We start from the raw sequence: 13497 nt of genomic DNA, 5'->3' as shown, positions 1-13497 counted from the left end.
GTACTTCTCTGGAAATTACCCTATGTGTAAGTGTAACGGGTGTAGTAATAACTTTTGTTTTATTGAAATTCCTGCTGAAATATGTGTATAGTTTTTGGTAAATGTCCTGCAATGATGAGTCCAACGGTGCCATCTGCTGGTATGGGGTGGGGTTTGGTTTTGGCTTCTGACATGTGACCGGGAGGCGGGGTTTGTTTGCAGTCTTACCAGAGAGAACTGCAATGGTAAGACACATCTTTTGGTGCTCCACAAAAGAAGTTAATTTTAAACATTATAACCCCAGCTGACAAATCTCTCAACATGCACAGTAATGTGATTGATATTGTCAAGCTGTTTAAGTTTATTTTCGTTTTTGTTTCTGTTTTACTAAATTATGAATTCCCCTTGTAGAGATCAAAGAGATCAAAGCCAGCAGAAAAGCTAATGTTGTGACTCATCCATTTGCAGGTAACTTGTACCTGTTTTTACACTCATTATTGTTTTTATTTCTATTTTCTCATATACATTAAAAAAGGATGATGTTGGTTAAAATTCAGACGAAAGAAAAATATGTTGAATCCATTGTAAACGTTAAAAATCCACTATACGATCTCTTGTTAAAAGTATCTTGTTAAAATGTAAAGATGTAAAAATGTATTGTGATATTCTAAAATGTATTTTATGTAAAGTGAAAAGAAAGCTCTTTGATATGCTTTGTTGGCAGTCTTACCAGAGAGAACTGCACTGAGATCAAAGAGATCAAAGCCAGCAGAAAAGCTAATGTTGTGACTCATCCATTTGCAGAAACTGTAATAATAAAAACCTCATCATCCAGTCCAGCGTGAATGTGGATCTTTGGTGGGACACGTACACCGCGGTTACATAAGACTTGATTATTTTTTCAACTGAATTGTTTCGTTCCGGTAATGAATCCGTGAATGTGTACTTTGATATCTTAGATTTCAAATAACACCTGAATGTACATTACCTTGATGGTAAATATAAGAACTCGACCTCTGGTCACCATGTTGAGGAAAAGGATCATGGCTTCATCTTCATGGGGTGAGTAGGTGTCAAAAATTCTCTTGGCCATCACATGACCCTAGCAAACATACAAGGAAACACTTAATGCTCCTTCCATGTTTTCGACCAATTACTTCATCAGCAGAATTTTACAAAACCTACAGATATTAATAACATATTCATTTAGAGTCCACCAGATCTTCCACCATCCGGTATAACTTCTATCACAAAGCCGCATTTATATTTAGGACTAATGCTGCATTCCCTAAATGTGCCAAATTGTATTTCTCCCAATCGGATGGTACCAGATCCGACCTCAAAGCATTTCAAGGAAATGTAAACAATAAAGATGGTTTATGGCGAAAAGTTGTTCTTTATTTTGCTGATTAAAATATATTTGGACTTCACGCAAACTAGCCATTCACCATGAATTACCATCACCGTGTGTTTGACCATTTGGTCGAGTGACGTCAGATTGAAGCATTCGATGAAGTCGGGGAACATATTTTTTTACCCGACTTTACGACGAGGACCTCCCACCTCGAGTGTCATTTTAGTGATATTTTCCTGGTTGGAGGTTGGAGAACTCCCAGTTTCCACTTTTCACACTATGGAAAATCAGTAGGGCAAATGTGAGAACAGAATTTATGGTAAAATGGGTCTTAATTAATGTTAAGTTCAATTTCCATCAAGAAACGAGCGCGCATTGTTGAAGATAAGACCAATTTGTTGAATCGTCTCATACGTGTTCAAAGAAATGCAGGAATCAAAATGACATAAGAGGGAGTTCTTTTTATTGATACACAATTTCAACAAGAGACTCAGCGAATCAAAGATATGCGTGTGTCTTTATAGTTTTCAACATAGCACGTGTACCCGGTTTGGCCCCGTCCCTTTTCACGCCTGAAGGCATAGATGCCCAGGGTTCCGTCCTTTTTTGGAAGTGTTTTTAAGTTTATGCCAGTTTATGTCACCTTGCCCTTTGCCGTTATCTCGTCCTCCCTTGAGGAGGATTGTTTATACTAATTCGTCCACCGAGACCTTCGCGAAATGTAAACAACATTTCTCCCAACTGTAAGCAAGTCTTTCTACATTTCTTTCTAAATGTATGCAAATCTATTCTACAAATGCAAGTTTATTTTCTACAATTGTTGGGTGAATGTAGGTTGTGTTTGGTTAATGGAGTCAGATAACTAATTCGAACAATTTGGTAAACGATACATTTTGATATTTAATTCCCAACAAACTAGACGGTTAACATCAGAGTAACGCGCTACTTTTGGTGCCAATGACCTGGGGGGCAGTGGGTAACGCAGTTACTTTTTAAATGAAGGAACTATTAAATTCAACCGAACACTGTTCCTAGTACTTTTTTTATATCTTCATCTTATCCTGGAGGTTTACTTCGCACTGGCTTTATCATTTCAATTTTATGTTTCAACAGTGATTTAATTCTTACTCGTAGTCCAAGGTTATTCTTCCGAAATGTGCATTATAAGTAGTTGCCAAAATCGTAAATATTACGGAGATGCTCACTGTAGCTTGGTTGAGGACAATAACATGGATGCCTCTGCCTTGTTCCCGCATATCATCCTCCAATACCTATAGGAAAATAAAAAGAACACAACTTAGTAAATAATCGAGAAAGAAATTCATCGTTTACATAAAAATACATAAAGAATGTGTGGTTCAGATAAGGGCTGCAACTAACAATTGATTTAATCGACAATGAATCGGTCGATTATTTTTTCGATTAATCCAAGAATTGGATTTTAAAAACATATCATTTATTCCCTCCTCTTTTTTCAAAGATCAAAGTTTGGGTCAGAAATTGAAAATAGTGCACACAACTGCATACTACTCTACATTGTCAAGTAACCTTAACAATAAACAAAAATACATACCATTGTATGGTATACAACCGCAAATATCTAAGAAAAAAAGAGAGGCAACATCGAAAAAGAATGCCAACACTTTATTAGAATAGAATAGAATATACCTTTATTATCATTGTTACAAAATGGGTTGAACATATTGTGACAACAGAATTGGACGTGGCACTCCAGTTTCACATTTTATTAGGTCAAGAGGCTACTTTTTATAGCTTTGTAGCTATCTATCTTCGTACATTTCTAGCTATTTAGAAAGCTATCTACCTAGCTTTTTACATTTTTTTGCATGCTATCGAGCTAACATTTGATCTTTTTTACTATATTAGCTAGTTTTCTAGCTCCAGTTTAGTTTTTACCCGAGTATGAGCTTTACAATATTATCAATATTTATAAAATCATATTTGGCATTTGGAGTCTAAGTAAACCAAGTTACATATTTAATTGTATATTATTTTCGCTTAACATATTTCCGTTCCTACAAAAATATTTCATATAGCAGATGTTATATTTTACAACTTATTTTGTTGTTGTGCTCTGTACAGCCCTTTGAGACCTTTTGTGATAAAGGCAGGGTTGGGTAGGGTTACTTTAACTGGATTACTTTCAATTACTTTTGGATTACTCCAATACCAAATATGCTAATAAAGGACAAAAGAAACTAAATATGAATAAAATGACTCAATTTTGTGCAGGCTTGGGGAGTAACGGAATACATGGAACGGCGAAAATGATGATGGCAAGCTGTTTGGATTTATTTTCATTTTGTTTCTGTCGCATTTTAGGTTAGTTTTGCCGGAGATCAAAGAGATCAAAGCCAGGAGAGAAAGCTTACCACGTGTTGTGAGTCATCATTTTATTCATATTTAGTTTCTTTTGTCTTTTATTAGCATATTTGGTATTGGAGTAATCCAAAAGTAATTGAAAGTAATCCAGTTAAAGCAACCCTACCCAACCCTGGATAAAGGGCTATAAAAATAAATATGATTTGACTTGACCTCGTGTATCAAAATACGGTCTCAGAGCGCCCTCTGCTGGACCAAAGTGCTACTACAATATTGTTGCTGGATTGGGTGGATGTTGCGCAACAAAATGTGACCTCGAATCGCCCTCTGTTGGACTAAACTGGTACTACAAGCACATCCATTCAACAGCCCAACTTCACTACAACGTCACAACAAAATTCAATGCAGTCTTATTTTTTAATTAACTTTTTGAATGACCCATATATCGCACGACACAACAAATTGATTATGAAATTAGTTGCCATTGCTGATAATAATTGATTTTTATTGATTCGTAGTTGCAGCCCTGGTTTAGAATTAATAACATGTAACTCACCAAGTTACATCAGTTTTTTGGGGGGTTTTTTGCGGATTGTACATTTAAATTTGTTTTTTTAATACCAAGTTGATACAAAAACGGTTAACTCACAGTGGTGCCATCTACTGCGACATAGACTTTGAACCGGCTGGAGTAGACCTCGATGTCCAGAATTTTGCGCCCGTTTGCCGGTCTGCGAGGAGTCTCCATGTTTGGCAATACATCCTCTAAAAAAATCCATTAAAATTTCACACCGTATTTGTAACACATGCAATTCAAATATGCAATACCATATTCTTGAGTTGCTGCTTCTTCATTGGCAAATCTTCTTGTGTCCAAGATGAGTTTAATATTGACTAAGACAGTTACCAGAAGAAACAGAACAGCACCAGCCTATGGAATAAAAATGAAACTGAAAAATCACAAACATGAGGATGGGTTAAAATCGGTGGTATCAAGAGAATGATGGGCGTATGGCAGGGGTGTCGGATCAGGCGGAGAGTAATTTTACGTTTGTGTTTGCAGTTTTCTGTTACTGTAGCATGACAATGTTAATACAGTAGTAAGAAAAGGACTATTTCATTGCAGTGCGTCTAATAATTCTACATACAGTAAAATTACACGTGCCACACAAGCAGCTTAAGAGAGACTGCAATTATGGTTTGAGCCAGAAGATGCCTTCATCAAGTCGAACAGGTTCAAATTTCAACTCGTGTTTGTGTGCTATTTCGTCACTTTCACGTTTGCAAGATTCCCTAAGTTCAATAAATTGTAGTGGAAACGGATTAAATTGATATTCTGCTGCTTTTGACAAATGCACAGTTGATGGACACTTCAAGAGATTAAATCTTGTGAAAGGAAAAAAAAAAGAATTTAATTAAAAGGTTAAGAGACATTAGAAGTCAAAAGATTATCGGGCAGCCCGGTTATCCGCACCAATATTTGGGGTTTTCATAGATCGGTATCCCTCCCTTACTCTTTCTTCTACTTCTTCCCTCTTCCTCTCTCCATTACATTAGGGCAGCAAGGCGGCGCAGTGGTTGGCGCGTGTGCGGCACAAATTGCATGTTCTCCCCGTGCTTGTGTGGGTTTCCTCCGGGCACTCCGGTTTCCTCCCACATTCCAAAAACATGCATGTCAAGTTAATTGGCCGGTCCAAATTATCCCAAGGTGTGAATGAGCGAGCGAATTGTTTGTCCCCGTGTGCCCTGCGACTGGCTGGCAACCAGTTCAGGGTGTACCCTGCCCACTGCCCGAAGATAGCTGGGATGGGCTGCAGCACCCCCGCGACCCTACTGAGGATAAGCGGTGCAGATGAAGGATGGATGTTTACATTACTTCATGGCCCCTCAGTGAAAACTGGCAGATAATTACTAACTCCATTGAACTCTTCTGCCACATTCATGAAGGATTTTTATTATGATGCACAAAAAATGACTCTTAAAAAATATATTTTTAGTTCAAACTAATATAAATCTGATTAACGTGTTAACACATTAAAGACTTTCAAAAATTGGATTTAAAACTTTTTAATGCGAATCAAGACCTAATTTTTGGACTAATGAATTTATTGCCTTTCAAGACTTTTCAAGGATCTACAGGACCCCTGTGTCTGGTGCGAGCTAGGGTCAGAGCCACAGAGCACAACGTGGAGGCTAGATGGCAGACAAACATAGCGGCGACCTAAGCGGGGTTTCCATGGTTTAAAAGAAATAGAAATTTCTCCACATCTGTTTGTTTTATGAAAATTAACATTGGTTCATGTATTCTTTGATGTTTAGACACGTTCTAAGGGATGGGAAAGGCACCTGTATGATGCGGCAGGGGTAAACCAGTAAAAGCTGTCGGGCCCTGCTGTTGAATAGATGAGTGTGTTGTGTCACCCTGACCCGAGTGACACGGCCGCTTTATGTACCGTTTTATAAAGCATGACCGACTTGGGTGCCGAAGTGCTTAACTTGTTTGGGTGTTTGGACATTTGGGTTGGCCATTGTCCAAAAAAAATTGTGTGTTTTTTTTTTGCTACTTTTTCACTTTTTTTAAAAAACATTTCTTTGTTTTTGCACGTGTTTGTCTTGCTGCTGGTCACCCCTCGCGAGGAATATGACCAGGGTAGATAGATAGAGAAATGTATTCTTGCCAAACATTCAAATCATTGCTTTTTGTTTTACTGAATGAAATTTTTTTGTACCACTGAGAAGCACTAAATATTAAAAACTGTCCCTTTAAAAAAATAACCTTTTTTCAATTGCAAGGGAACATGTATATATTTAATGAAGGGGCCAGTTGAATTTTACTTCATAAATTCTCAAAGTGGAATCTGCAAGGCACACTTTGCAGCTATAAAAATAAAATATAATACATTCAAAATGTCATCTTACCTGACAAAAGCGACGGATAGTCCTCTTATTTAACAGTTTATATTTATAAGTCAGGTACAAGCTTCTTTGCTGGCGGGGTATGAATGGTTTAGCTCGGGGATTGGGAGTCCACGACTCCATTCCGTTCCTAATTTTAGATCGCCGATCTTCCTCCTCGTTGTGCCGCAGCTAAATAGACATTTAGTCGCATCCTTGCCTGCATATAAACACAACACCGGCAATACTTTAACATGTGAAATCAACTCTCATGTGCAGCCAACAAAATCAGACACCGCAGAACACTAACGTCACGGATTAAATGTAAAAGATATGTATGTTTTATATTCAGAAACAGAAAATCCAGGGTTATATTACCGTTTGTCATTCAGAATCAGTCCAATAATAAGTTTAGATTGAAAATAAATGGATTGCATTTCTGCGACATGCTAGCTGCCTGCAACTTTGTCGCAGATTTAGTGACGTCATATAAACGACGCGCTGTTTTCATCGTGTTTACCAAAGTAGACTACATAGGACACGCCCAGTTGATCGACGCGCCTACTGCGAGTTTAAGCTAGTCGGGTCACCGAGGACTGGATACGTCAGGACGCTGTAGCAGCTGAAAAACTAGCATGCCTACGTGACGGCCACATTAGTCGGGTCATTGTCCCCTTTAATGCAATGTATGTACATTGAAAATAAATCAAAACTTGTTCATTTTACAAGTGGAAACTTTTTGTCAACTTCAACACGTGCTGTTATTACGGAACATTAATCAACAAATACAAAAACAGAAAAATGATTTTTTGTTTTTATCAAAAACGAACAGTTTATTAAACAGATTTATGAACAAGTATACAAGTTACAAACAACTGCATTGAAATGTTAACACTTTATATGAAACTCATCAAAAACTATTTACAATTAAAAATAAGTGTCACGGGAATATTTTAAGACTTTAAAATAATCCATTATCTGCACCGCTTATCCTCAGTAGAGTCGCAGGGGTGCTGCAGCCCATCCCAGCCATCCTCGGGCAGTGGGCAGGGAACATCCCCAACTGATTCCTTGCCAGTCACAGGGCACACAGGGAAAGACAATTCACTTGCTCATTCACACCTAGGGACAATTTGGACCGGCCAATCAACCTAACATGCATGTTTTCGGAATGTGGGAGGAAACCTACGCAAGCATGGGGAGAACACGCAAACTCCACACAGCACACGCGCTAACCACTGTGCTGCCGAGCTGCCCATCTTTTGTAACCTTTTTTCTAAATGTTTTAGTCTTTTTTTTTTTTTTTGCAAATCAAGGTGAATGAATAACTATATGTATGCACACATAACCATATACATCACCAAATATAGTCACTCACCAGTGTAGTCTACAAAAATAGGGGGGGTTGGGGTAATAGGATACAATAAAATTGGATTATTCCTTATTAATTGGAACAGAAGCTAGAGACTATTGTATTGTATTGTCCATCCATCCATCCATTATCTGCATCGCTTATCCTCAGTAGGGTCGCGGGGGTGCTTGGAGCCCATCCCAGCTATCTACGGGCAGTGGGCAGGGGACACCCTGAACTGGTTGCCAGCCAATCAACCTGACATGCATGTTCTTGGGAATATGGGAGGTTACTGAAGTGCCCGGAGGAAACCCATGCAAGCACGGGGAGAACATGCAAACTCCGCACAAGAAGGTTTGGTATTGTATTGTATTCTATTCTATTTGATTCTATTCTATTCTATCACATTAATTGTAAATCAAAAATCATCAAATAAGAGAATTCTATGAAAATAATGTTAAAAATATGAACATTATTTATTCTTGATATTCTGACAACCGTACTGTTCGATACAATGCTCAAAGTCCAATAACAACGTCCACGTTTTATGTTTTCCATAAACTGGAGCTGATATTCTGGCGCCGCCTCTTTTGCAAAGATTTTCTTACAAAGTAAAAGTATTTCTAGGGTAATCGTAAGTTCTTGGCTACACGATGAGGTAAAAAGTTTTTTCTGTGTGTTTTTTAAAAAATATACTATACTTAAGATTATTTTTACATGATGTTGATGTATGACCGTTGGTAACTCCTCCATGTTCTTTTTTGTTACCTTTGTACGCATGATCTTTAATGCAACTGCGAGGTCTACTCATGTTTTGCATAGATTTCATCATCTCACTTACATTCAGTTTCAAATTGTATTTGCATTTGTAGTTTTTAATCTACCTTGGTTTCATTGCTTATCTGTTCTAAAATACTAATTTGTACTCTTTCAGGGCACCTCAGATTCAAACAACACTTAAGGCAAATCTAGAGAGCCTCCAATGCCACTTCACATGGAACCTGAACCCACAAAGATCTAAACTTTTCCTTCTCAGGGATAAACTGGAAGACATTGGCACAGTGGAAGGATACGACTGGCTGGGACATATTTACAATTTGCTGGGTTACGTAAACTACCGTCTTGGAAGTACAAAAGATGCGCGGCGTTTTTTCAGCAAGGCTGCCGAAGCGTTGCGTCAGATAAGAAATACTGTCTCCGAGGAAGGCCCTTGGCTAGTGGTGAACTACGGGAACTTAGCTTGGCTGCACTACCACACGGGAGAACTCGCAGAGAGTGAAACTTACATATCCAAGGTCGATATTCTTCTGAATGAATATCCTTCACCGTGTCAAGATGAACTCCACCCGGAAATATGTGCAGAAAAAGCCTGGGCACTGATGAAATTCGGAAAGGACAGTACCAGACACGCAGTCCATTATTTTCAGAGAGCGATCCGGATGCAGCCAGACATGACTGAGTGGCATTCCAGTCATGTGTTAGCCTTAGTGAGCACATGTAAGCTCTATAAAACCCGACTAGATGCGAACACTTTCGACAAACTGGAAATAGCTAAGAAACACGACCCGAATAACTTGTATCTCGCAACGATTTACCTCGCAGCTTGTGCTGCTAGAGGAATAAAAATAGACGATGAAGCATGCCAGTTGGCAAAGAAGATTTTGAAAAAGCCCGTCAGCAGCTACAATGGAATCAAACCATTACTTAAACTGTACAGAGTTTATCTATCATTGGATGAAGCTATCGACTTAGCAGAAGAAGCTCTCGAACGTCATCCAGGAGAACGTTATCTAAAAAGGTGTGCTGCAATCTGCTACAAAAAGAAAATTCTTCTACACAGGGACTGTCCGCCGGAACAAATGATGGTTGACAAGGCCATCAGCCTCTACAGAGAAGTGATTGCCCTTTACCATCAATCTTCACTAAAGAGAAAAATAACACTTGCGAATATTTATGTAAAGTCCGCTCACGGCCGAGCTAAAGCCGACGAGATATTCGAGGAATTAATCGGTCAAGATGACCGGGAACCTGGAGACAAGCAGATGCTTTATAATTACTATGCAAAATACTTACAAATGACTCATAGGCAGAGCTACAAATCCATAGAATATTACATGAGAGCAGCAGCGATACCCTACCCATCTGTCTATCGTGGAAACAGTATCCAAATTCTGGAGAAAATTCGAGAAAGGAAAAGAAACAGAATGTGGATAGAAATAGAGGAGTTTATGGAAAATCTGCAAGATTACGACACGTAATTGTCATGGTTTGGTGCCTGCAGTTTCTCTCCTTTTCGAAAAGATGGCAGCATTACCCCGTTTTCCAGTCCCCCCTCACAATTCCTCTGCCGAAGTGACCCCAAGGTGCTTCCAATCAGACAATTAGCCACCTCTAGCATAAATTGTCATGATTACTGATGTGACTCAGCTGTGCCCGCTCATTTGGCGCCAACCGCCACAGGTTCTAATTGGCTTCCTGTTACTATTTGAACCCAGTCCTGTCTGTCCCCTGTTGTCAGTCCGTCTGCGAACCTCAGTGTATACTAGGCAAGCCTTTTTCGACCCTGATTCCCACCTGTCCCGTTTTTGCTCCCGTCTGTCTCTGACTACGACCTGTTTGCTCCTGACCACGTCTGTTCTCCTGTCCCGGCTTACAACCTTTTTTTGTCCCCGACTACGTGTACTCTCCTGTTCTGGCTTACAACTCGCGCCCAACCCTGACCACTCCTTGCGCTCCCAGTCCCGGCTAACGACCAGTTTTTCCGTCCCTGACACCGCCATCGCTCACTACGGAAGAGCCACTTCCGTGTTCGGATCCCAGTCTGAATCAGAGAGCGACTTGCTTCCCGAGTCCAGCGAAGACCGGATCATGGGCGCAGCCCTTCCTCTTTATTTCAATAAAACTCGAGCATCCTCTTTGGTTCTCTCCTTGTCCCAAGATTTCCGACTCTACCCATCTTTTTAAAAGTACTCCCAAATCTCTCTTTCAAGATTTTTGCCACCCCAGGATCCTCTCTCAAGTTTCCCTCGTCAGCAGTTATGGTCTCACACTCCCTTTTCTGTAGTAAAGTTGTTGTTTTTTTTGCTGTTGTTTAATAAACTCTTGGGGTTCAATCATATCCCTGGTTTTTCGTCTACTTGTGTCCTACATTTGGGTCCGTTCAACATCCTGTGAAAGTAACATGAAATTTTATTCGCACAAGAAACAACATAAGAAAGTAGTATTTTTTTAAAAAGAATTGTTGAGTAACCGGACTCTTTTGGTACTTTATCAACATTGTCCCTTAGTTCTCTGGTGTCCACAAAAATACTAATACTAAAATGCAAAAATACAAAAAAAATATTACAACAAATGCAGCTACAGTTTTACTACAAAAATACTTCTGTACTGTAATACTAAAGAAATAGTCCAAAAATATGACTATGGAAATACTTCAAAATACTTCTACAGAACTACGACAAAAATACCGCTACAGTGATAATCTAATACAAAAATACTAGTACCACAGGAACACTACACTAATATTACCATAGAAATATTACAAAAGAAATACTAAAAATTATTACTATAGTAACACTACAATACAAAAATACTACAAAATTAAAATTACAGTAAAAGTACAAAAATATTACAAAAATACAACAACAATCTGAATGCAAAAATAACAAAAATACTACAAAAATAGAACTACAGTAATAATACCAAACTAAACATAATGTAAAATGAATATAAAATGTATGTTTATTCATAGATTAAAATATGGGATAGATCTCCAGGGTGGGATACAACTACAGTAATACTAAAAATACCTAAATATATATTTAATATATAAAGTATTTTTGGGGTGTTTGTGTAGTCAGATTTTTACAGTACATTGTAGTCTTACTGTATTTGTATTTTTGTAGTATTTTTATGTAAAAATTTTGCTGAATTTTGGAGTATCTCTGTTATTATATATCTGTAGTTGTATTTTTGAATTGCAGTATAACTGTAATTGTATTTTTGTAGAATAAATGTTGAAGTAATTCTATAGTAGCAATTTTGTAGTATTGACATAGTAGTATTTTCTAATATCTCTTTAGTATTTTTGTACTGTAACTGTAATTGAGTTTTTGTATTGGTGCATTACTTTAGTGGTAATTTTGTAGTATTTTTATTGTATTTTTTATTTTCAGAATGAAAGCAAATAATTACTTAGGTCCCATTTTTTAAGAATTACATTTTATTTATAGTCATTTTGTTGTATTTATGTGGTATTTCTGTACTAATACTTTTACTAATGACACACAAAGGGACAATGGGAGCAAAGTTGGCACCGCAAAAATATATTTTTAAATGGAATACTTGATTTAATAATGTATATATTGTCATTATATTTTGACCATGTTCGTTTGGCGGGCCGAATGAAAAAGCCGGACGGGCCCCATGTGGCCCGCGGGCCATAATACGTCCATATTTGGGCTATACTAGGGGTCGACAACCTTTTTTACTCAAAGAGCCATTTGGGACCGCCCCCCAATGAAAAGAAAGCACCCGGAGCCACACCCATTTTGACATCATCATATATATTATGCATTTAATGTACTGTATACATTATGCTATGTACAATAAACTATTGCATCTATGAATATGAAATCAACAAACTGCTGCAGAGAACACATAATTGTATTTCCTCATGTAACAAAAAACATTTTACACTTAGTGGATGCTTAATTTCAAATAAAATACCCAGTGTCTATTTGAGACCTCGTATTTAAGAAATCCAAATCCAAATTTAGGCAGCGCAGTGGTTGGCGGGTGTGTGACACAGTTCTGAGGTCATGAGATCGAATATTCTTGTGTGGAGTTTGCATGTTCTCCCCGTGCTTGTGTGAGTTTCCCCCGGGCACTCCGGTTTCCTCCCTCATTCCAAAAACATGCATTTCAAGTTAATTGGCAGGTCCAAATTGTCCCGAGGTGTGAATGAGTGAGTGAGTTGTCTTTCTCTGTGTGCCCTGCGACCGGTTCAGGGGGTCCCCTGCCCACTGCCCGAAAATAGCTGGGATGGGCTCCAGCGCCCCCGCGACCCTACTGAGGACAAGCGGTGCAGAATTACCGAACCCACTGAACAAAAAATGCAAATAGCCTCCAGTAACCTTTCCTCTAATGTATGAGATAAAAATGCAAATATTATCCACCAGCACTGGACGAATAATGCAAACCAAAAAAAATAAAAAATGAGCAGTCTCCTTCTGTCCCATTGCTTGTACTGGAGATGCAGCCAGTTCTTCCCCTGAATTAGAAAAGGATTACTTCACATAGACAAAGTGTTTGTTCTCGAAATGTCCTGCAACATTTGACTTTTTGTTGTTTGCCAATTTTTCAGCACATATTAAGCAGACTGGTAAACTAGTTTCATCAGCAGTGAAAGCAAAATAATCTGCCCACATACCATTAAACATTCTGTTATCTTCAGAAATTTTCCTTTTCTTGGATTCATCCATCATTTACCTTCCAGGCAGGTGTCAAAAAAGTCACGCTGGTAGTGTGCTTTGAAAAACCCCAGTTGCCAGACGTGAGGGACGCCAGGATTTTG

The 13497-nt window shown here is 38.4% G+C and overlaps 2 protein-coding genes across 2 annotated transcripts in view; one reads left to right on the top strand and one right to left on the bottom strand.

The window, feature by feature from the left end:
- Window positions 1-7055, bottom strand: part of pomgnt1 (protein O-linked mannose N-acetylglucosaminyltransferase 1 (beta 1,2-)) — a 28951-nt gene extending 21896 nt beyond the window's left edge. Inside the window, exons 1-6 of the mRNA XM_088349572.1 lie at window positions 6950-7055; window positions 6596-6791; window positions 4505-4607; window positions 4326-4441; window positions 2539-2604; window positions 968-1081 (exon numbers count right to left, since the gene is read on the bottom strand). Coding sequence (XP_088205698.1) covers window positions 968-1081; window positions 2539-2604; window positions 4326-4441; window positions 4505-4607; window positions 6596-6715 — 519 coding nt within the window. The 5' untranslated portion in view covers window positions 6716-6791; window positions 6950-7055. The remainder of the gene's footprint in view (window positions 1-967; window positions 1082-2538; window positions 2605-4325; window positions 4442-4504; window positions 4608-6595; window positions 6792-6949) is intronic.
- A 1520-nt stretch (window positions 7056-8575) lies between these two features.
- On the top strand, window positions 8576-10469 carry LOC148355394 (antiviral innate immune response effector IFIT1-like). The gene is made up of 2 exons (XM_088350221.1): window positions 8576-8580; window positions 8857-10469. Exons 1-2 carry the CDS (start codon window positions 8576-8578, stop codon window positions 10178-10180), a joined length of 1329 nt encoding a protein of 442 aa, XP_088206347.1. The 3' UTR covers window positions 10181-10469.
- Window positions 10470-13497: the final 3028 nt, after the last annotated feature.

This window comes from Urocampus carinirostris, chromosome 12 (assembly GCF_059441175.1).
Source record: "Urocampus carinirostris isolate Australia breed hairy pipefish chromosome 12, RoL_Ucar_1.0, whole genome shotgun sequence".
NCBI lineage: Eukaryota > Metazoa > Chordata > Actinopteri > Syngnathiformes > Syngnathidae > Urocampus > Urocampus carinirostris.
Note: the sequence above shows the minus strand (reverse complement) of the source record. Positions and strands in the feature narration are given on the sequence as shown.